The sequence below is a fragment of the Cibotium barometz genome, chromosome 13 (assembly GCF_041138505.1).
Source record: "Cibotium barometz isolate CiBa-2024 chromosome 13, ASM4113850v1, whole genome shotgun sequence".
In the NCBI taxonomy this organism is placed as follows: domain Eukaryota; kingdom Viridiplantae; phylum Streptophyta; class Polypodiopsida; order Cyatheales; family Cibotiaceae; genus Cibotium; species Cibotium barometz.
The window spans coordinates 38,521,251-38,543,061 of record NC_141058.1 but is presented as its reverse complement, the minus strand read 5'-3'; the positions used below and the strand labels follow the sequence as shown (position 1 = coordinate 38,543,061).

Here is a 21,811-nt window from a genome sequence, read left to right as displayed (position 1 = left end):
AGAAATTCAATGTTAAATGACTCAAGACTAGGAGAAGAGTAACAATGCATAAACACCATTAAGCTTTTACAAAGGGAGAGGCTTCTATTTTTAGGAAAAAGTGAGCCTCTAACCAAGCAAAGTGATTCTAGAATTTTCCACATCAGTTTGGTCAACTTTTGACCATTTTTGGGTCAGTTTAGCTTACTTTTTGGATCTAGTTGAAACAGGAGAGAGGAGAGATAAAAATATCTCATTATTTCTAAGTTTAAAACTCCTCCACACATGTGAAATAGGTGCCTCCTTCATGAGGGGAGATCCCCACACTGAGGTGTCAAAAATGCATCATTTCCTCTAAATATCTCTTAATTTTTAACTAATAAACCTTGTACTCAGTCAACTCTTCATCTTATGTGAGCATTTACTCATTTTTGGGAGTTTTTCTTTTATTCTTCAATTTATCTCCTCCCTACATTTGGATTAATCTTATTGGTCCATAGGAACCTTAATTGGACCATAATCTAAAAATTCCTGAAAATCTGGACCCTTAGGCTAAGGTCCTTTTTACCTATTTTCAATTAATTCCAATTACACATTGGAAAGTTCTTTTTGAATTTTTGTTTTAGGGGAAACCATTTTAGACACTAGGAGGATTTTTTTATCCTAAAATATCTCAATTTTAAATTATCTCCCTCTAGACATTTTCTCTCTCCAGAGGCCAAAATAGATAGAAACAAGATATGTTATCATTCTGAAAAGGGGATTTATTACAGGGGGAGAAATTGGACATCTTGAGGGACTGGGGAGGAATCTTACACATATCAAGTGATGTCCCAACAACTTGAAAGAATTCCTGCAAAAAATTTGAAGTGAATCGAGAATCTCGATCTGATACTATACTTTTAGGCATACCATATAACTTGAAGATATTCTTCACAAATATATTTGCCACATCCATACTAGCGGTATATGAACTCTTGATATGCAAGAAATGAGTGGCTTTTAGCCTATCTACCACCACAAAATGTTGTCATAACCTCTTTTAGTCCTTGGTAGCCCAGTAATAAAGTCCATTTATATACATTGCCATTTCATATGTGGCAATGGTAACATAGAACCTGGTTTCTTTACATGCTCAGCTTTTACATGTTGGCATTTTAGACATTTTTCCGCATAATTCCTTACATAAGCTTTCATTCTTAGGCAAAAGAAACTCTTTCTAGCCCTAGTGTATGTCTTCTGAAATCCTGGATGTCCTGCTATGAAAATATCATGAAGGGCATGCATCAACTTACTCTTGATCTCAACAACATCAGGTATGCATAACCTTTTCTCATAATATAATATTCCATCGATTACTTCATACTTTGCAAATACATCTATTTCCTCTTGTGACCTATATTTCTTTGTCAAACTTGAAAAATTTTGTTTTGAAGAAAGAATCTCTTGGAATCTCACTCTTTTACCTATTCTCCCAAACTATTATGTATAACAGTGATTGCACTCACTAAAGCAACTTCTAGTTTTTTGCTCAATGCATCAGCCACTTTATTTTCTCGTCCTGGTTTATAAATGATTTCAAAATTATATTTCTAGAAAAATTCTATCCACCTTCTTTGCTTTGCATTCAATTCCACTTGGCCAAACAAATGTCTCAAAGCAGATTGATCAATTTGCAAACTAAAAGGCCTAATAAATCCTTGCTCAAGCAATTTTTGCAATTGCATTTTCAGCTCTGCACTTTCTTCCACACATCAACAATAAGGAGCTCTACAAATAGGTTTTGCACCAGGTATAAGCTCTATTTCATGATTTGCAAATCTAGGTGGAGGCAATTCAGTCAAATCATCAGGAAATAAATTATGAAATTCTTGAAGCATAGGATGATCATCACCCTTTTTATGTTCCTTATAACTTTGTGTCAGCAATTCCATGGCATATACATGACAACCTTTTCTTGCTTCTTTAACAAAATGTATAGCAGACATCATTCTAAATTCTACATCACATCTTTGACCCTATAAGAAGTAATCTTTACCGTCATCTCCAATCATGCAAACCCTCTTCTCATGAAACATTATTCTAGCCTTTCTCGGCACTAACCAATCCATCCCTAAAATGGCATCATACCTTCCTAAAAAGGTAACAGATGAACATCTGCCTTTGACTTGAGGTCCTCACATAATCCTTACATGTCTGTTGCTTTCCCGACGCAAGTTGTACCATAAGCTTCTTTTGATGAAATTCAATTATTCCTAACTGTTTTGTCATGTGGGGAGATAGAAAACTATGGGTGCTTCCCGAGTCAATCAACACTTGAAAAACATTATTTGTAATCTTGATAGGAATTTTTATCATTGAAGCTCGGTTTTCAGCCTTACCTGCATGAACATCAACATTCACATGTGCATATTCTTCAATCTCCTCGGCTTCACAGTTGCACTAGCTTTTCCTTTTTCTCCACGAGCATTTTCATTACTTGCAAATCCACGTACATTTTCTTGCACAGTTTGTCTTGTTTTTTGATCCTTTGTAATTATTCCCTCACGTTCCTCACATGTTGCTAGTTTGTTTTTGCACTCATAACTTCTATGACTTCTTTGTAAACAATGAAAACATAAGCCTTCATGTTGTGCTTTTTCTACCATCTCTGGAGACAAATATGTGAAAGACTGATTACCATTCTTCTTCTCGCCAGTCTGCATTCTCCTATTCTGCATAAAATTTCCCTTCACATCATAAAATGGATTTGATCTCTTTCTTTTATTTTCAAAACTTTCTTCATTATTTCCCAGTTCATATGTCATGGCACGCAGCATAGCATCTTGGACACTGTAGTTGGCTTGTTACGCTTAACCAAAAATTTGATTTGCCTATTTAGGCCATCCACAAATCAGCAGGCTCTTTCTTTTTCTGTTAATGAGGGAGAATATTTCTACAAGTCCCAAAATTTATCATGATATTTTGCAATAGTAAGTCCCTCTATTCCAAGTTTAAAAATTCATTCATTTTCTCCATATGGTATTCTGGTGGACAGTAATGTTGAATCATATGCCTTTTTATTAGAGGCCATGTGATGTCCTCATTCTGTAAGTCCCTGCTGCGCATAATAGACTTTCACCATAATTTTGTGAAACCTTCAAAAAGAAGTACTGTTGTCTTTGCTTTAGCTTCCTCACTGAAGTTACATGCTCAAAAGTAATCTTCAAGCTACTCAATCCATGCTTCTACTTCTTCACTCCTCTTCCCTTTTCCATTAAAGTTTGGTAGTGACATTTTCTTTGTAACTTGTTTGAGGAAAAAATCATCTACATGTCTTGCTTTAAGTCTTGTGCCCATAGCAGTTTTTATGACCTGCACTGTATCCTGCAACTCTTTAATAGCTCGATGAATTGAAAGGTCGAAATCAACCTATGTAGCAACTCTTGGTTGAGGGCTTATAGGAATTTCACGAGGTTCTTCTTGCTGCTCATCAGAATTTCTTATTCCTTGCCGTTCTCGTTGACCCTGTCTACCATCGAAATTCAGACGATCTTCCATCTCCCCATCTTCTTGGTCATCTCTGTCTTCTTCATTCAAATTCATGAAAGCTCGAGCCCACATTACTCTCATTCTTTCATTTAATTCTTGATTCTTGTCAATAAGTCTGATAACTTCCTCTGGAGTTACACTCGCACGCAATAATCCTTGTAAAAGCACCTCTTCTTGGCCCGGATTGACTACTGAATTTGTTTGATGTGCAGCCATCTTGTGACTGCACAACAAAATTGCAAAACAATTCTCAAGAGAAAGAAATTCCTAGCTGTATCACAAAAATAAAAAATAATATTAGTCATCCAAGACCTGCAATATCCACAATCAAGTGTGGATTGCCCAACCTAGGCTCTGAAATATAACCAAATTTTGTTCTATGTTGTACACGAAATTTTCCAAATCATACAGAAAACAAGAATCACTCATACTTCAAAAAAATAAAGATTTTTTCAATAAATCATATTCATTTGTAGAATTCAAAGTAACAGTAATATTCATCAATACAAAAATCTAAAAAATCATAGAGAAAATCACCAACAAAAGATCTAGCCAATAGGGCCTTTCTTTGACGCTCGTCCACCCAACCACCACTCTGGACGTCGCGGCTATCTCGGGTATGCCTCTAGTAAATCTCGTCCACTTTGTGTTCTACCAAATGGCTCCTAGAGGGCATAAATCACAATCTCTATCCGGCGTTCCCTGTCTAATGATGACCAGCCCGAATCTCAAAATCTCTCTCTCTCTCTCTCTATCCTGCATAGAAAATCCTCAAGGCTTTGGAAGAAGTCCAAAAAATAGCCCACAAGATTAGTGGATTATCATGCACGAAATCAACAAAGATAGAGAATATTTTCTAAAAACATGCATTCAAACCAACACTAGAAAGTGGTGTCGGATTCATTTCGCGAATACCGACCACCCCATGCAGAGTCTCCCAATTATCTGAACACGGACTTTATTCACCCTAAGATGAACTAAATTTCTTTAATTCGTCTCTCTGACAAATGAAATTATCTACACCCTCATGCGAGGCCGTTTTACTAAAAATTAAGGGTCAAATTAGTGTTTGGGTCCCGTTTTCGGGTGCTGGTTACAGTTATATTTATTATGTAAACACCCATATAAGTTTCCTTTAGGCTAAACCACTCATTATGACCCTCTTATACATTATCTAACATGGCTAAGTATATAATAGAATTCGCATACAAATGACACCCCAAAACATGCATAAACAGTCCCAAAATCAACATATCTAAATTACTAAATTTTGGACCAAACCTAATCTTTTATGTCATCTAAGTATTTCCTACTTTTCAACATTGTCGAATATAGATGCTAAAAGTCACCGAATCAAATGGATCTAAAAATACATACATAAGAGTAAGTTACATATTTCTACATAGCAATATAATCAAATCAACCTTCTCAAATAGCAAACAAGCATGCATGCCATATCCAAGATTCTTATCACATAAACAAATAATCATATAATCTAGAAAAAAAAATCACATAATATAAATCTGTATCAATTAAAGCATAGCATCTCAATCAATCATCAACATGTATGTATCTATCTCAAAGATTCTCTCATCATCACCATGCTTGACAACATGGTTAGTCATAATGACCAACATCCAACCAATGTAGGGCTTTCTTCGATGCCCATCCTTTCTTATCTCATCCTCTCTGGGTTCTACCACATGGCTTGCTGAGAGCATAAATCTCGTTCTCTGTCCGGCGTTCCCTGTCTAAGGACGATCGACCCGAATCTTAAAATCTCATGTCAAGTCTCATCATACATGTAAGATTCCTCCCTCTAGCTTCTTTTGAGGTGTAAAGGTGTAAAAACCTCCCCTTCTATTCTTGTAATTATTCCCCTCTCTGAAAGAGAAGAAAGGTCTTGTTTTACCATGTTTTGGCCTAGAGAGAGAAAAGTCAAGCTTGAGTAGTTACTAATTAATTGTTTATATTGCAAATTAAGCTTTCCCTAAGAGTTGTAATGAATAATTAAAAAAAGTTTAATCTTTATGCTTAATTAGGATGCTTTTCTGTATATCTCTCTCTCCCCAAAAGAATATTCATTCCTATGACTAATTCTTTATCAAATGAATGCTTCTCATTGATAAGTTCTTAATTCAAAATCAATCTCTAAGCTTGTTAAGTTAGAGGTTAAGAAAATAGCTTTTTATGCTTTTATGTTAATAAAATTATAGTAAATTTATGATTTAATTCCATAATTTGGATTTAAGATTAAGGATAGTTCTTATATCCTAATTGTATTACAAGTCTTAATCTTTTTAGAAAAAGTGAAAATTATCAGTAATAGCAGCGAAGCTATGGCAAAATTTTTAGAAAATAATACATGTCTTATTTTTATGCATAATGCAAAAAGAGGACTTCCTACCATATTCTAGGATTGGTCATCCTATGCTAAAAGAATGATTTTCATCACATTCATGGAAAACTAATTTTTAGTGTTTATGCATAAATAATTAATTAAAGAAAAGAGTAATTTTTGGTAATTTTATTTTTATGTGCAAAAAGAGGAATTCCCATCATAATGGAGATCCATGTAATTAAATGAAAAAAAATAAATTTTTGTATATAAAAATAATGAATATTTTTATTTAAAGAGAAATTCTAGATAAATTTATTTTATGTATGAGAAAATTTAAATGATAAAAGAGGAATTCCCATGACATTTGGAACTCAATCATTTAAATGGTAAAAGTGAAATTCTTGGCATATTTGAATTAATGAATATTTTTATTTAAATTCAAAGAGAAATTTTAGATAAAATTTTTTTATGCATGAGAAAATTTTAAATGATAAAAGCAGAATTCCCATGACATTTGGAGTTCAATCATTTAAATGGTGAAAGTGGAATTCTTGACATGTTTGAAATAATGGATATTTTTATAAAAGAAAAGAGGAATTTTGGATAGCTTTATTTTATGATAAAAGAGGAATTCCCATGACATTTGGAATTCAATCAATTAAATTCAAAAAGAGGAATTCCCATGATATTTGAGATTCAAGAAATTAAATGAAAAAAGAGGAGTTTTTAGCATAATTCAAATTTGGATTATTTATGTAAGATTACTCCCTCCAGCTTTTGAGGTGTACAGGTGTAAGAACCTCCCCTTCTGATCTTGTAATTATTTCCCTCTTTGAAATAAAAGAAAGATTCTATTTTACCCTGTCTTGACCTAGAGAGAGAAAATATCTAGAGAGAGATAATCCAAAATTAAGATATTTTTGGATATAAAAATCCTCCTAGTGTCTAAAATGGTTTCCCATGACACAGAAATTCAAAAAGAACTTTCCAATTAGCATTTGGAATTAATTAAAAATAAGTATAAAGGACCTTAGCCTAAGTGTCTAGATTTTCAAAAACTTTTGGATTATGGTCCAATTAAGGTTCCTATGGGGCCAATAGGATTAATCCAAGTGTGAGGAGGAGATAAATCCAATTTATAAAAGAAAAATACCCAAAAATGAGTAAACACCATATTCGAGAATTTGGGAATCTCCCAATAGTTTGGGAATTCCAAATCAAAATGAATCCTGTGAATTTGGGAATTTCATTAATTTGAAACCTTGAATATTGGTGAAGTATATTTATTGTATATGTAGAAGATATTGATAAAATCTTAAATAGGTTGTGTTAATAAACACCTTATCTTTGGCAACCTCTCCACCATGGAAGTCTTTAGCCCAATGATTCTTGTAGATTGGCTTTGGCCTTCAAGACAACCTTTGGAGGGATTTTAATTTTTTTGGGAACTTTGGTAGCTTTTGTTATCCAAGAGAAAACAATTGTATCCACTCTCTCCCAACGTTGAGGGTCTTTCTTGTTGCACATCCAGTATTTATCCCAGCAATTCTGATATACCTCCTCATCTGTAGCATTTTGTCGACCACAATATTGTATACAGATCTTTTGATAGTTGCTTGATTTTTTATTTGTATCAACCTCACTTTGTGCAACACCAAGCCATACTGGATATATTGGATCTGAAGGTCGAACAAGTACAAAGTCGTCTTTCTTGACATTTATCATTGGTTGAAATGCATCTTTGTTGAGAGGACCACAGTAGTGGTCATTCAACTCCTCCAAGCCAAGAAAATCATCCACATCATCTATGTCTTGAAATACTGTATCACCTTGTGTCCTTGGCCAAAAGTCCATGAATACGCTTGCTTCTTGAACATTTGGAGCTTGAAGTGCACTAAGCATGGTTTTCCAATAATCAATCACTGGTGTTATGAACTTTGTGTACTCCGCTTCAGGACCTTGTACACTTGACCATCTTTCTCAATACTTGAGATAGTCTTTGATTCTACTTACCACCTCTTGATGATCTTTAATATACTCAGACATGGGTAGCAAGGTTGGAAGACCCTTTGGAAGGGTAGGCTTTCCTGTTGTTGAGTCTCTTTTCCATAGTTCAATACTGCCTTCTCTTGGCAACCATTCTACTGACTTAGGATGGATCTTGTATTGCATAAGAGGTGTATCCCCTTGCATGTAGAAACGAAAGTGAAGTGGTTTTGAGTGACCAACAAGTGTATCCTTGGAGTCACATAAGTATCCTTCAATGTAACTCTTGAAGTCTGGTACATGTGTCAACAAAAAAGGAGAAGGCCTTGTTGACTGGCACAATTGAAAATGCCGCATAAGGTGAGGAAAAGTGAATGTCATGCTTGTTCTAAGCTTCTCTGAGAACTTGCTGAACATTGCATCAATGTCTTCATGTGTGTGACCCACCATGAGAAACCCAACTTGGATCAGCTTGAAGGTCCCTCGTGCCACAAGCAATGATAAATATGCAAAGAGCTAACGGTTTTTATTTTCTGATCCACAATTATCTAGCTGTAGCACAAGTTCTCTGGTAGTCGTTTAAAACCTTGTTGTCCATCCTATAGTATTATGTCCTCCATTTGTGTAGTAGTATGAGAACCTTGTTGATGGTAGTCTAGTGCTTTCCTTGAGTTTAATGCATTTAGCAACAAAGAGCTTGATCTTGGAATTCCATCTAGTTGTAGATCACCAGCTTCATGCCTGTCAAGTCGCTCCAAGTTCTTGAAACAGAGGGACAATGAGGCAATTGTGAAGTTAGGATCATGGGGCTAAAGATCAATCACAAAGTGCCCATATCTTCCTTCCCCATGCCCATGTGTGATCATGCCTATCAAGGAAACTGGTAGTTGAGTGGATCTATCTATCTCTTTTGATTGAACTCTCAACCTTGGGATAGTTGTCTTCTGTTGGTCCATCTTGTCATGTATGATGCACAAGTTCTTTTGAGGATTTAGCACTGATGCTAGACGCCATCCATAGTATATGTTTTGATAACTTTGTTGTTGCAGCATGTGACTTCGACGCTTCCTCAATAGTATGTTGCGTTCTTCAAGGCATTTGGTTGCTGCAAGTTGTTCTTTGATCTCTGAGCAGACAATACATTTGGAGAACTCGCTTGTCTTTGCTAAGATGACATGCTTGAACTCTGTATTCCAAATTTGATTGAATGTGGACAAAGACATTTGCTTACATCCAATAGCATCTAATGTGGCATTCACTTCTTCCCATATGTCTATTTGCTTATAAACATCTGGGATGACCAATTGTGTCTCTCTGGAACCACCCTGCATGGTTCTACTTTTATGTGGCATTTGCTCTGCATTCTTCTCAATAAAGTCTCTCAAGATTGCCCTGCCCATTTGTGTGTGATCCCAAGCTGCTCTAATTGCTCCTTCATTGCCATGCATTGCCCTCCTTACACCATTCTCAAATTACAACGTATACCTGTAGAAAGATGTTTTGGGGATGCCATGCATCCCATACCATGCCCTACCGCATACAACTTTCCCATTGAATATAAAACTGTATTTTCATGTACCCATATTGTCAATGCAGCATGATGACTCCAAAACATCATAAACATAGTTGGTACGTTCTTCCAAACGTAACCCGCAATTGGTGTACTGCATCTCTATCAGCATATTGACAACACTTTGCAGGACAACAATCAATTGTAGCAACAAGTAAAACTGATTCCATTGAGGTTCTCAAGTTTGAAGCTTTGAGAGCAAGAATTCTAGGCCTTCTATTGATCATACAGTATGATCTCTTCTGTAAGAAAATGGATTTTGAACCTGCAAATAAAGTCCTCAGTTTCCTCACACACATCTTTTATGCTCACATTTGGAGATGTGAAAGCTTGTGTTTCCTGTTCATGTAGCAATGGTGTACCATCATCAAAGGTGACCTGTTTGATAGGCCACCTAACCAAATTGACGCACTGAAGCATGTCACATGTGTCTGTCCCTATAGTTGGATCAAGGATCTGATCTACCACCACACCCACATCTTCTTCTCCTAATAGATCAAAGTTAATCACGTCATATGGAAATGTTAAGAGAATAATCCTTGTTCCAACGTACTTCTCATTGCCTTCTGTCTAGAGCATCACTTTACGCTCTTTCCAACTTTCACGGATACTTGGAGTGTCCTCATCTCCAACAGCATTAAAATCATTAAAAGGTGGCACCGCATGATCATCAACAATCATGAAGGCACCTGTAACAAGCACCACATCTTTCTTTTCCCACTTTACAAAACTACTGCCTGAATGACCTTTGTTGCATTGTTGTTTGGAAATGGCAAGCAAGCTACATCATTTAGGCAGTTGTCGATAGAAACTGACAAAAATTCATCTCCAAGGACTTGCCCATGGCATGTGTCAGTTGGACGTATTGCACATACTGTTCCAAGTGCAACAACATCTCGATCCATCATCAAATTGACACGATCCCCACAATGAAAAAATTTGAGATTTAATCATAAGCGATTGAGTGATCTTATATTCATCAAGTAATCACATAGCATTGATAATGAAAACATGCATTAATAGATGACAAGCTGAAGTATATATTGCAAAATTAGTGCAATATTCCATTTTCCAACATCATAAGATAGAGAATAAATTTGACCACATGGCCAAAACTTGTTTTCTCAATGAACATGGTAGTATATCCTTGATCTAGATTACTTGAGTTACTAGATAAAAAAGGTCTATGTAGTCTCATTGCTTAGTTGAAATGGATGCTTTGACCATATGGCCAAAACTTCATTAGCCTATAATATATGCACATCATATCTTACTTTAGTATATATGCACATCATATCTTACTTTAGTATTAAAAGTATTCATGGTGTGTGTGATGGTCTACATAATGTTTTAGCCACATGGACAAATTCTTGCACAGATTATCATTCTTAAGACATGGGTAGATCATCTGTTACTTTTTTATAGGAAGACAATTTATTGTGTGCTAGTGTAGAGAATGTTTTAGCCACATGATCAAATCCTATCAAAGCTTATTGTTCTTATAATATGTACAAATCATATGTTACTTCTCCATGGAAGACAGGTTATTGTGTGCTAGTGTAAAGAATGTTTTAGCCACATGGTTGAATCCTCTCAAGGATTATCATTCTTAAAACATATGTAGATCATATGTTACTTTTTTGCGGAGGACACTTTATTATGTGCTAGTGTAGAGAATGTTTTAGCTACATGGTCCGATCCTCTCAAGGCTTATCATTCTTATAATATCTATAGATCATATGTTACTTTTTCATGGAAGACAATTTATTGTGTACTAGTGTAGAGAATATTTTAGCCACATGGTTGAATCCTGTCAAGGATTATCATTCTTAAAATATACTTAGATCATATGTGACTTTTCCATGGGAAGACAATTTATGGTGTGCAAGTTTAGAGAATGTTTTAGCCACATGGTCGAATCCTCTCAAGGCTTATCGTTCTTAAAATATTTACAGGCCATATGTAACTTTTCCAAGGAAGACAATTTATTGTGTGCTAGTGTAGACATCTATGCAATATCTTGCCATATGGTTAAATTCTAACTTAAACCCTTTCTATGATGATATTTGGACATACATTGGTCAAATCCTATGCATGCATATGGTAATCATAACACTATTGAGTAAAGCTTTGGCCATGTGGTAAAAACTTGATATTTATTTCAAATATATCTACTTCGGCAAGGAAGGAGAATCAAATCATTGATGGAGTTAGTGGGGATTTTGTGTGGCCTTGGTTTATGGATGTTTATGACAAAGAAGGAAAAAGGGCAAACAATGTCCTTTTATATGCTTCAAAGCTTGAGGATTCAACATATGATCAAGTTAGGATCATTGATGGATGTGCTGGGAAGGAAGGGATCCCATGTATTGTAGTAAAGATCAAGGGAAAGCACATTGAATACAACCTGGATCCCTTATCTTTTCAATCTACACATATAAAAGAGGATGAAGTATACTCTTTGAGAGCAATGGGTTGGAGCCTTCCAGAGGAGATATCAGGCACACAGGACATAATAGCTACATTTGAGTCTATCAAGCATAGTGAACTTCTTTTTCCTACAAAACATGGTGATCGACCAAAGATGAGGACAAAGATTCAAGATGCACAAGCACAATCAATAGCTTCAAACTCACAGGCTCTTGTTGTGAGTGTACCTCCTAACACTCCTCTGGACAACACAAACCAATCTTCAAATGCACAAGTAATCCAAAAAACACCTTTGGTGTCACTTGAAGTCAAGGGTGTTGAAAGAACCTTTGACTTTTCGGACATGGTTAAGAAGAAGGGTAAAATGGATGGTTCAGGATTTCACATGTTTGAAAAATACTTTCTATTTGGCTCAACCACACAGTTTCCTATTGATGTTGGTAGATGCTATGAGGCACCACCTTTATATGCCTATAGAACACTTTGTTGGGATTATGTGCAAAAGTTAACATCATCTTTTGTAAAGAATCCCATGAATCTAGCAACAGCAGCATACCTCATGCCCTTTTTGGAGGAGAGTGATGTGGAGCGACCCATGCGTCGTGATGAGGTGGAAGTGGATAAGCTACATTCTTACTCCTATTGGATCATATCAGGTCTTCACTCAATCCATGCGGCAAAGATCTATATCCTAAGTAGCACTCATCGATGCCTAGAAACCAAACATCTATATGCCACAAGGAATGCAAGAATCTTGGTGGACAGTCTTGCTGAAATGTGCATTGAGCTTTCTAGGATGACAAATATGGAATCCCACAATGTTATGAAGAATGGTCCTTATCTTGAGCAACTTCAACAAGTAAGGGATCAATGGATAGCATTTGGGTCTCCACCAAAACCTCAACAAGGGCTTCCAAAGGGTAGTCCTCAAAGAGTACCATGGGAGGTAATGATGTACAACCTTAGCTTGTCTTATTCAAGATGCATTTGGTGTTTTCTTTCTCATTTCATATTTTTATTTTTGATAGAGATTTATAGAATACATTGGAGAAAAGTGTGCATCACATGATTGTCATATGATAGTGAGCACACAAGAGATATTTGATGGTTCGATTACCATCATGAAGAGATACTCAAAGGGGGAGCTTTCATCTCAAGAGGATACCACCACAAAGAAGGAAAGGCAGCCTTCTCCCGCAACTTCTCGTTGCCTTATGGGTCTAAAGGATGGGGACATCCTCACATTACAAAAGGAAGTTAATGATGGACACATCGTCTTTCTTAGAAACAAATGGGACAAAGAGGATGTTGTTGATATGGAGACAAGGGCAAAGCAAATCAAGCAAGATAGGGTGCTCCATGAGGAGCTAGTTTCTCTCTTCAATGCCTCAACTCATGCTAGCAATAGTATGATGAAGAGTTGGGAAGATCTTGTTGCTGAATATGACATCACCAACGATGTATACACAAAGATTTTAGGTGTTTGCAATGATTGGGTGTCAAAAAAGCTCACACGTGGGGTTGATGCAGGACCATTGCCAAATGGTGCAAAAGACATTGTGAACTTTCTTATTGTGAAGAAGCAAGATCCTCTTCATTCTTCTACTAGCTTACCTTGGCAAGTATATATTGTGGGGTGCAACCTTGAGGCATTCGATCTTATATACAATGTGTATAAAGATCCTATTACCATTGGTGTGGTTGTCCTAAAAGTGGCACATGGAGTTGGGGGCATGACATGGGATTCTATCATGTTTGGAAAGGTGGTCTTTCACATTGTTAAAAATGACATGTGAGCCTAAACAATTCATTTTGTTGTCATTTCTCAACCGCAAACAAATGGCAGCTATGGAGGAGGCCCTTGAGAATCTTTCATGCAAGTACCATATGCAAGTTGGAAGTGTTGACTTCCTACCAATGGCCAAGAGTCTTGCTTTTGGGGCCATGGATTCATTTGTTGTGTTGACACTTGTGACCATGGAGAAAAGCTTCATCAATCTAGATCGATATGTTGGAAATTCCAACAAGCCATACATTTTGGATAATGAATCCATTGAAGCCATTGACAAAAAGGAAGGAAAGGATGGAGAGCTTGAAGAAGAACAAAATATTGCAAAGGCCATATTTAGAAAGAAAAAGAAGGTCATCAAGGCTACAATCAAGGCATTCAATGATGCACATGAGGTTGTATGTGATATATTCTCATGTGGTGTTACATCAAATCTCGCATTAGAACATCGCATGAAGACTATTGCAGTGGTGTGCAATAGTCAAGAGCAAAGAGAGATTCAAGCGGCATGTTGGAGAGCCCATGAGAGCGCCAACCCACCTACAAGTGCTCAAGAGGTTCCTCCCATTGGTGCTCTAGATCTTGACCTCTTGCCGGAGGGTGTGGATGAATCAAGCCAAGACATAGCAAATATTATTATGAAAGAGAGGTTGAAGGCTACTTCAGGTGTTTGAACCTCTCTATCTCTAACTTTTGTCAATGAGAACTCTATGGTGTAAGGTTGAGCTCGTGTTTTGGAGGACGATTTCATGACATAACATTTCCTACATATTTTCTCATTTTGTGGTGCTATCTAAAGCAAGCCTTACAAGCCTATTTCTCTCAGTTTTGTGTTTATTGTTTAAGAGTCCTTATTTTTAGAAATATTTTCATCATATTGTACCTAAAATTGGTTGCAAAAAGTTTGTGCTTTTGTATTAAAATACAAGTATGAAGTACATGATAATGTTGGAAGAAATATTTTCTTGTATGGTATAGCTAGAATGCTTCAATCAATTGCTATTACATTACTTTGATCCAAATGTTGGTATTGGTTTTCTCTAAAGTTTTGTGTCCTCCTTCAATATTTTGCCATGTGGTCAAATATATTAGAAGAAAATGTTTTGTGTCATACAACTACATTGAGTTTTTCAATTTCAATTGCAGTGCTTTTATTGAAACATTGGTATGACTTGTATTATCAAAGGTGTAAATGTGGTGTCTATTGATATTAGGCCACATGATCAAATATGTTTTCTCTTGAAATATGTTTTTCTAAGTATGCTCAACATGCATGTCCTACATGCACATCAATGTGGAATATTATAGCATGTGTGTATGGAAAAATATTCTAAAATGTTCATTGCAACTATATACATTGTTGTATCTTAATTCAATAGTCATATAATATTACTTTTTGAGATTTTTTTGCCACATGGTCAAAAATATATTTTGATGAAGTATCTACCATCCATGCATACTATTTCCATATTAAATTTAATGTCTTATACAATGTACATATGGAATAGTACAATAAACTTAGCCCTATTGAACTATATATAATGTTTTTATCTTAGCTTACTAGCTCTAAAATGAAAAAAAAATCTTGTAAGAGACTAGATGTCTATTTTGTTCTTAACCTTTGTGTTGTATGATAGAATGATTCAAATTTGACTAAGAATAGTCTATTTGCATATTTGGCAAATTTGAGTAGAGCAAACAAAGTAAGTGATGTGGCCTTGGCGAAAAGTGCTACCAAACTATTTGTGATACTTGATCTCAATGGCCTTCTTTTACAACGTTGTTTTTCCAAAGCAAAGAGGTTCCAAAGTTTTCGAGTGGGCAAGCAATGGGTTGCTCTTTGACCAGGATGCATTGAGTTTCTTGAAGCTACATTTGCAAGATTCCAAGTGGGAGTTTGGTCTACAGCTTCACACAAAAATGTCATTGAAATAATCGGCCAGACAAGATGGGGGTGGAAGCAATGTTCAAGCCCCTTCAGTATGTGTAGAACGAATATGGCAATGTTTGTGAACATAGCAAGACTATTTTGATAGATGATAGTCCCTACAAGGGGTGTCCTAACCCTCTTGAGAGCTGCATCTATCCACAGACATTTGATGTTAACCAAGGAGACTCAATCTTGATTGATGAACTTCTACCCTACTTGACTCGCTTAAGTGGTTCCCATGATGCACGTGAAGTCATAAAATTTGATTGATATATACTTGAGCTAGTTCAATATGGACGTGAGTTGTACACACAATTCAAGGTTGTGATTGACACATGGCTTAAAGGAGATGATAATGCTATGTCATCTTCATCATCAGTACAACCCAACAGCATCAATCGTGGAGATGGAATATATATGCAACAATCTTCAATCACTTCTTGCTTGAAGAGATCATCAATTGTACAAGGATCATCATCAAGAGTCTCAATTCATCCAACCCATCCATTGGGTGTCTCACAAGTATTGAGGTTAAAGCGGATTCCTTTGGTTTCTACTCTAAAGGATATGGAAGCAATGCAACTTGCTCATCAGCTAGGATATAAGGAAGACTACATAAATGGTCGTGTAGCTAGACACTTCATAAAAAACCTTCAAAAATTGTACTTTCCACGAAAATGATGTGACACAAAAATAATACACTCTTTTCTACAACTTGTACCTTAGTGTTTATAAATGCGTTCAACATCAGAGAGACTAGCTCAAGATTTCTGGATTGTGATTTCATGGAGGAATTCATTGTATTATATACATGCTCCTCAATGAAGAATGATATTCTAAATGTAATTTGATGGAGAAAATGTGTTTTTATGAAAAGGTATACTAATTGTGCTTTGATATTAAATGAATGCGTGCATGAATGCAAAATATACTAGAAAAGTTTAAATCTCAAATTAGTCTCAGTATTGTTGTTTTGAATTTTATTTTCAAGTATATTATTGAAGTTATATTGGAAGAAGCAATTTCTTGTATGGTAGCTAGAACGCTTGAATCAATTCCAATTGCATTACTTTGATCCAAATATTTGTCTAAAGTGTTGAATCTTTTGATGTTTTACCACATGGTCAAATATATAGGAAGAATTTTTTTTGTATCATATAGCTACAATGCTTTTGCCAATTGCAATTGCACTGCTTATATTGAAATATTGGTATGACTCATATTATCAAAGGTGTGAAGTTGGTGTCTATTGATATTTGGCCACATGGTCAAATTGTTGTAGCATGTGTGTATGAAAATATATTCTAAAATGTTCATTGCAACTATATGCATTATTGCTTCTTAATTCAATAGTCCTATAATATTGTCTTTTGTGATCTTTGGCCACATGGTCAAAAATATATTTTTATGAAGTATCTTGTGGTCATGTAGCTAGACACTTCATTAAAAAACTTTAGAATTTTACCTTCCGTAAAAATAATGTGACAAGGCAACAATACATTCATGTCTCTAACTTATACCCTGGTGTTTATAAATTATTTCAACATTGGAGACTAGCTCAAGGTTTTTGGGTTGTGATTTCATAGAAGACTTGATTGTTTTGTAAACAAGATCATCGTGGAAGAGTGATATTCTAACTATATTTTGATGGAGAGAACAGGCTTTGATGAAAAAATATACCAACTGTGCTTTGATATTGAATGACTGCAGTATGAATGCAAAGTATACTAGATATATTAAATCTCAAATTAGTCTCATTATTGTTGTTTTGATTTTTATTTTCAAGGGTAACGTAGATATCCTTTTTCCAACTTAGTGTGTTAATTTTTCAAAAGTTTTGTCATAGCTTTGCTGCTATTACTGATAATTCTCAATAATTTTGAAAACATAAAGTTTAGTAATATCATATGATAGAATAACCACATTAATTGGATCAATAGCCAATTATGGACTTGATTCCTAACTTTTCCATGAACTAAATAGCATAAAAGCATTAAAAAGTCACTTATTTGGCCTTAATTTGACAAGCATAGAAATTACTTTTACATTAGAAAATTGCTTCATGAGAAGCTTCATTTGAATATAGAAAAGGTCATAGGAATGAGCATTCTTTGGGGGAGAGAGAGACATGCTTTAAAAAAAACATTTAATTTAAGCATAAATGAAAATTTATGTGTTTTATCACTACAATTCATTAAAGAACTTCAATTGTATTAAAAAGCCATTCAATTGAATGCTTCTCAACCTTGAGAAGGTTTGAGAAGAGATAACATTTGGAGATTTTTTTTTTTTAAAAAGACCATAAACCACACTTTACCACCTAGATTGCTTGATTATTTAATCAATGTAGAGGCCCCTAACCAATCAATTGGTTTGGTATGTTGATGAAGACTCCAAGGAAGATTGAAGAGAGAGAGAAACTCCAATCTCTCCCATTTGTAGAGGATTTTTAGAGGATAATAGAAAATATCATTATTTCAGTATAATACTGGCATGGTATAGTTCTCATATTTTTTTACAAAGGACTAAGGATCTATTTATAGGTGAGGGAGGCCTCTAACCAAGTCCAACTAGTTTCTAGAAATTTCCAAGATTAGTTTGGCTGAATTTGGACAAGATTTGAACCTAGTTTGGCTCCCTTTTGATTTGGTTTGATCCAGGAGAGAGGAGAGATAAAAATATCACAATATTTTTGATTGTTCATTCATAATATGAAAAGAGGACTTCCTACCATATTCTACAATTAATCATCCTAGATTAATTGAATGATTCTCATTATAATCATGGAAAGTTTAATTTTTTTGTTTATGCATAAATAGTTAATTAGAAAAAAGAGAAATTTCTAGTAATTCATTTTTATGTTAAAAGAGTAATCCCCATGACAATGGATATCCATGTATTCCAATGAAGTAAGCAAAAAATTGGGATGCTAAAATAATGTATATTTTATTTAAAAATTAAAGAAGGATTTTAGTAAAATTTATCTTTTTGCATAGATAAATTTAAATGATGAAAGAGGAATTCCCACCATATTGGAATTCAAATATTTAAATGAGGAAAGTATATTTTTTAGCATATTGAAATTATTGGGTATTTTATTTAAATTCAAAGATGAATTTTAGATAAATTTAATTTATCTATGAGAAATATTTAAATGGTAAAAGAAGAATTCTTATGACATTTGGAATTCCATCATTTAGATGGAAAAAGAGAAATTCCTAGCATATTGAATTAATGGGTCCTTTATTATGAGAAATATTGATGATAAAAGAGAAATTTCCATGACATTGGAATGCAAGTAATTAAATGCAAAAAAGAGGAATTCCCATGGTATTTGAGATCCAAGAAATAAGATGAAAAGAAGAGGAATTTTTTGTATAACTCAATTTATGATTATTTATCAAAAGTGGAAATATGGGTAGAATTGATTTCTATAAATCCCATGAATTCTTTTATTCAAAAGAGGAATATTGAAAATAATTCAATTAAGGAATTGAGAAGGAATATAGAAATAGTCGTTCGAGAAAAGAAACCTTTAATTACGCCAACCAATTGGTAGAAATTTAGAAAAAGTCCCATTATCAGAATCAAACTAGAAAAAGCTACTAAATGGGAATAGCACGTAAAAGAATGGATGTGGATGTGTATGTGAAAGAATGGATGTGGATGTTTATGTGGAAGAATGGATGTGGATGTGTATGTAAAAGAATGGATGTGGATGCGTATGTGGAAGAATGGATGTGGATGTGTATGTAAAAGAATGGATGTTGATGCGTATGTGGAAGAATGGATGTGTATGTGTATGTGAAAGAATGGATGTGGATGCGTATGTGGAAGAATAGATGTGGATGTGTATGTGAAAGAATAGATGTGGATGTGTATGTGAAAGAATGGATGTGGATGTGTATGTGGAAGAATGGATGTGGATGTGGATGTGTATGTGAAAGAATGGATGTGGATGTGTATGTGGAAGAATGGATGTGGATGTGCATGTGCAAGAATGGATGTGGATGTGCATGTGTATGTGAAACGATGTGATATCGATATAAGTGAATGGATGAGATGTAATGTGATGTGAATGAATGAGATGTGATGTCATGTGAACTGGATGTGAATGAATGAGATGTGATGTCATGTGAACTGGATGTAAATGAATGATATGGGATGTGAATGGATGAGATGTGAATTGGATAATAATGAATGAGATGAGATGTGAAATGAATGTGATGAGATGTGATGTAAATTGAGATAGATGTGAATGAATGATATGTGATGTAAATGAGATAGATGTGAATGAATGATATGTGATGTAAATGAATGAGGTGTGATGGGATGTCAATATGTGTAGATGCGAGTGGGATGTGATGAGGATAAATGAGGAAAGATATGATGAGATGAAAAATGATGTGATTGGATGAGACTAGAAATACATATGAATTGGATATGGATTAAGTAATGTGGACAGATGTGGAACAATGTGAAAGACGAGAGTTTATTATAGAAACTGTATTTATGACCTATTTTTAAATGGCTGTTTTATGTTAATAATGCTCGGGAAGCATTTTGACCATCTTGAGAATGAGGTCCTGGTGGACCTAACTGATAAAGTTGCAATAGCTGACAGAGAGTCAACGGAGGATGTCTCGTGTATAGCAAGGTCGGCTGAGATCTTGACCAGCCTCGGTTTAATTTAAATGGTGAGCTTCTGGTACGGTGGATGAGGGACCAAGGAAGTGGCCTATGAGTGAAGCACTAGGTGACCTACGACGAAGGATCCTAGAGGGTGCTGACCATACGGTGCTCGGGCTCAGGGTCGCCAAAGATACCCACACGTACATCGTGGAAGATATTGGAACAAGGAGTAAGAGTTGTATTCTGAGACCGAGCATGGATTTGGTTGATTGACATTGGCGGTCCTCAACGGCGGATGACTCCATGGCTCCTTTATATACATATTTAGGTTGATCTTGCTGATCTTCAAACGGAGATTCCATCTTGATTTTTATAAGTGAATATATTGTCGGGTACTATAAGCTAGGAATTATCGAAAAGGCCCCTGCTGAGGGACAGGTGGTGAGCATTCTGGTTGTTGCCAATGATGCCATAGGTACACCGATCAAGGAATGAATGAAAATTAGGATTCAACCAGATATTTTGGAGGATTATGATCAGTGACACTATGGTTTCATTAAATGATTGTTGTAAAGATAGGTGAATCTGTGAAAAAGGCAATTTCATATTGGGTGTGTAAGTGGTGTGACTGGCGTTAAATTTGCATGAATATCCGGCTAGGGGGCCTGGGAACTCTTTTCCCTAGTACGCGAGACAAAACCTAACCAAATTCCTAATTGGATCCCATCACTACAGTGGTTGAGTGGTTGGCTAACCCATGGGACTGTTGGATGGGGTTAGGCTGGACTGATGGATCCGTAAAATGAGACTCAATTCTATTATAGTACGATAGATGAAGTAAATCCCGGATAGTAATTGTTCTATGGAAAAAGAATCAATGGTTGTGCCTCTTGATGGGGAAAAAGCATTGGTTTCTATGATCCAAGTGCAAGTTTCTTCCTTGATCTGACCAAGTGACTCACAGGTTTGGTCGGATCAGTTTGGTCAGTAATGACCCTGACTACGTTAGAGTACAAATATCCTGGAGGAATCGCCTGTGCTTTCCGATAGGGGGAAGGTTTTCCAGGTTCGGTTTTTGAAGAACCAAGGGATTAGTCTCTTGTCCGGATATTCGTGGGCGAGGCCCCAAGTGAGGGATCTTGCCCCGTGCAAGAAGTGCTACTTCTGCTACTAGCACCCCTAAATCCATTGCGCAGGGAGGGGGTAGGGATCTTTCAGCTAGTATCAGAGCAAATTGACTAAAGTGGATCAACTGAAAAGCAAAAATGTCAAAAATTTGTGAAGTAACAGTAATAAAAGGTTGTAATTTTATGATAAAATTCATACAAATTGATATTTAGAATGAAGATTCATAAAATTGAAAGTGGGTCTTCAGATGAAGTACTGCAATTGTATGGAAATCCTTGACTTGCTAGCCATGATGGTATTTACCTTATAATTCCAAGGACCATGACTTCCCGTATATACCGAGGATATACGAGTAAATATAAGATCTTGAAATTATCAGTAAAAATGCTATCCAGATGATGAATTCAAATCTGGTTGATATGATTTTAAAATTTTGGTTGAAAAAAAAAAGATGATTCCTGAATTTTGGTTGAAAAGCAATCAGTTGAACAAAGC

General features: G+C 35.5%; 1 protein-coding gene across 1 annotated transcript; it reads left to right on the top strand.

Moving 5' to 3' along the window:
• The first annotated feature begins 13,676 nt into the window (after positions 1-13,676).
• LOC147632666 (uncharacterized) lies at positions 13,677-14,300 on the top strand. Its single transcript, XM_086807034.1, has one exon. The coding sequence runs from the start codon at positions 13,677-13,679 to the stop codon at positions 14,298-14,300; it is 624 nt and encodes a 207-aa protein (XP_086663160.1).
• Positions 14,301-21,811: the final 7,511 nt, after the last annotated feature.

What these genes read in the sequence shown, in the direction of transcription:
- LOC147632666 (XM_086807034.1), top strand. Translation starts at nt 13,677, where the DNA reads ATGGCAGCTATGGAGGAGGCCCTTGAGAATCTTTCATGCAAGTACCAT.